The following is a 3,641-nucleotide window of genomic DNA, read 5'->3' as shown; positions in this document are numbered from 1 at the left end:
ATCGTAGAGGCATAATAACGGGGAAAATTCAACCGTGCCAATATATTTAACATGAGATAAACTACCATCAGGTAATTGCACTTCACAATTTTTAGGAGCAGCAGTATAAGATTTGAAAAAAGAAAGAGAACAACAAACATGGTGTGTAGCACCACTATCGATAAACCATTGGGATTGAAATTGAGAAGTAGATAGAATCTTACCAGTCAGGTTAACTGTTGGAGGAAGGTATTGATCACCATTTTTGTTCTTAAGAAGAGACAAAAGTCCACGATATTGATATGCTGTGAAGGTTGGCATTAAATTATCAAAAGAAAAAGCTTTAAGATCAGGGGTAGAAGCAGCCACAAATGGACGATCTCTGTTGTTGTTGCTGATGTTGTTGTTGTTCTTACGGGGTGGATAACCAATAAGTTTGAAACAACGGGACTTGGAGTGACCAGGAATCTTACAGTGATCACAAAAATATTTCGAGCGTTTGTTAGCATCAACAAACAATGAACTCAAATCAGATCGAGATACCTGGAGAGCAACAGCATCAATGGAGGAATTGGAATGACCTTGCATCTCTTGTTGTACCTCCTCCTGACGAACCAAGTTATGGATCGTGCGAACAGTTGGGAAGGTTTCTCGCTGCAAGATATTACTGCGAAGGTTAGAGAATCAATCATTGAGACTTTGGAGGAACTCCATAGCACGATCCTGATCCATAAGTTCAAGGGTTTGCTTGCTGGCTCCGCAGATGCAGTTTGGGAGAGGACGAATGGAATCTATTTCATCCCATAAGGCTCTTATAGTGGTGTAGTGAGAAGACAATGACTGATCAGTTTGTTTGAGAGAAGCAATGGATTGCTTAAGTTGGAAAAGCTTGGGAGCACTTGTTTCAGAAAAACGCTCTTTCAAATCCTTCCAAACAACCAATGAAGAAGGTAAGTAATCAATAGTTGTTTTGATTTGAGGAATAGTGGAGTGACATATCCAACTGGAAACAAGATCATCAGCACGTTTCCAGTTGTGGTGGTTTTCAGCATCAGCATCTGAAGATGGTTCAATAAGCACTCCATTGACGAAACCCAATTTGTTTTTAGCACTTAGAGCTTTTGTTATACCACGAACCCAAGTGCTATAGTTGTCACCATTCATAAGCGGCTGAACTAAGACTGAAGTGGGGTTATCTGATGGGTGTACAAAATAGGGATGAGAGGGATCGAGTGTTTTGGCAGTGGTGTTGATAGGGGTTTTAGGAGTTTTAGGATCTTCATCATGAATAGGGGATTCTCCAACCATGGTAAAAAAAAAGAGGTTTAGGTTAAATAGGATCGAACCTGTTGAAGGTGATACCATAAAGAATTTATGAGTTTATGGTTTTGAACTGGTTAGTTTTCATTGATTCAATAGATTCGTATTTATACAGAGAAGTAAATAAGGATATGTTAGCCTAATCTATTTACAACTGATTGGAACAACTTTGACTAAGTTGTTGATGACTAAGTTATTCTCTATCGACTACAACAGGACTGAAACCAACTTGACTAAGTTGTACTCTATCGAGTACAACAGAAGATATATACATATGTTGTTGTGGAACCGGTATGTTGCTGTAGAACCGGAGTGAGCTGGAGATAAGTCAAAGTTGGTGTAGAACGTCGAGTATATTTCATTAGTTTCTACCGTTGATTCATGGCTGGGTATCAAGGTTTATGAAGGTGTTGGTGCTGTGATTCATGTTGGAGATAGTGACGAGATTTACTGGTGCCAGTGGTGGCCGTCTGGACAGTTTTCAGCCGTAAATCCACAATGGGTTTGCATCAATAAAGAGCTCGGACACGAGAACTGAGTTGCCGTTGATGGAGGAAACAAGGAAGCAAGTGTTGGTGCTGGTTTGTTGTGGTTCGAAATGGAAGCTATGATAGAATGTTGTGCAGGTGGTTTGGTTTAGTTTGGCAGCAGCGAAGCTAGCTGCTCGTGTAAACTCGCAGACATGAATGGAAATGGAGTCGAGCTAGTGATGTTTCCATGATCATAGCTGTGCAGGATGAAGAGAAGAAGTGGTGCTGAGACTAGAGTTTGCGGTCATTGGTGCTCGAATTTAGTCATGAAGCTAAGGTTTCGACTGACAAAATTGGAGCTGGATTTAGGAGAATTGGCGCAGGAGAAGATGGAGGAGTTATGTTCATTCCGTTTCGTATTATGTTGTTTTCCCAAGCTTGGTCGAACTATGGCCGGAAGGCAGGTGTTGTGGTAGGACTCTGCAGCTTGTGTCAGTCTGGGGAATGAGATGAACGTGGAGGGCCAGAAAATGGAAGTTAACTTATGGATTTTGGATTGGGCCCATTAGCAATTAGGCGGATGGATGTTAGGTCTTATGGGGTTTTCTTCGGAGCATTATAAAGAGCAAAAACAAACAGAGATAAAGGGAGGCCGGTTTCTGGAGTAGAGGCTACAGACGGAAGGTTGCGGCTACAAGCCAAAACCAGGAAACGAGGAGAGGCTTGGAAGTGACGACGATTGCGACATAATGGATGACGGTTTGAAGTTTCGTCGCATCCGTTTCGATTTATTTGTGATTGTCTTTAATATATTTATGGCTTTTGAGAAAGCCATATGTTGCTAGATTTTGTGACTAGGGTTTATGTTGAAACCACTTTGGGGTATTAGGCTATTTGAATTGATTGATTGAGCAAAGACCATTATGATTTGAATAAATTAATTCTTGATTATTGTTTATTGTCAGAGAATAGAATTCCTTTCATGCTTTGTGTATAATGGTGAGCGTGTGTTGTAAGCGTGTTATGACTGACACATACAGGTGAGTGTGTGTGTGTGCTACTGACTGAACAAGTTGGCGGTCTTCAGCTGTTTAAATAGTCCTGCACTTTACCTTTCCTGTACAATAAAAAAAATGTTAATAAATCTGAGAAATCAATTGAGAGATTTTTCCAACGATATTGTTCTCTCTAATATGGTATCAGATACCGAATCAAAATCCTAATTCAATACCTACATCAATTTCAAAGATCAACAATGGTTGAAATCAACAAACATATTCCTCTTACATTCAAACCTCCTTCAAAATTAACATCGACAAATTACACATTGTGGAAATCACAGATTGTTCCGCGTCTTCGTAGTTACAATCTTTTCAGATTTGTTGATGGATCTTGTCATTGTCCTGTTAAATACTTTCGCAAAACATCTACTGCTGGTGAAGCTCTTCTTACAGCTCCTAATTTTGTTGATCCTGATCCTGAGAATGATTTCATCCGAAATCCTGACTACGATTACTGGGTAAATCAAGATCAAGCTATACTCTCCTGGTTGTTTAGTGCTTGCACAGAAGAATCTCACACTCAGGTAATTAATTGCACCTTCTCTCATGAAATCTGGACTCGTTTAGGACATAACTTCAATTCATCTACAAAGTCTAGATTGATGCAACTAAAAACTAATTTAGTTCATCTGACCAAAAGTAGTGATTCTATGCTTGTTTACTTCAACAAAGCACGATCTATTTCACACCAATTAGCACAAATAGGAAGAGCAATTACTGATGAAGATCTAGTTTTCCATATTCTACAAGGTTTACCACCAGAATTCAATTATTTCAAAACCTACATTAATGCACAACAATTGAAAACCGA

General features: G+C 39.4%; 1 protein-coding gene across 1 annotated transcript; it reads right to left on the bottom strand.

Annotated features, from left to right (window-relative positions):
* Positions 1 to 663: 663 nt before the first annotated feature.
* LOC113344003 lies at positions 664 to 1,287 on the bottom strand. The gene has a single exon (XM_026588064.1). The coding sequence runs from the start codon at positions 1,285 to 1,287 to the stop codon at positions 664 to 666; it is 624 nt and encodes a 207-aa protein (XP_026443849.1).
* Positions 1,288 to 3,641: the final 2,354 nt, after the last annotated feature.

The sequence above is a fragment of the Papaver somniferum genome, unplaced genomic scaffold (genome assembly GCF_003573695.1).
Source record: "Papaver somniferum cultivar HN1 unplaced genomic scaffold, ASM357369v1 unplaced-scaffold_70, whole genome shotgun sequence".
In the NCBI taxonomy this organism is placed as follows: domain Eukaryota; kingdom Viridiplantae; phylum Streptophyta; class Magnoliopsida; order Ranunculales; family Papaveraceae; genus Papaver; species Papaver somniferum.
The sequence above is the reverse complement of the archived record's forward strand: the minus strand, read 5'-3'. Positions and strand labels throughout refer to the sequence as shown.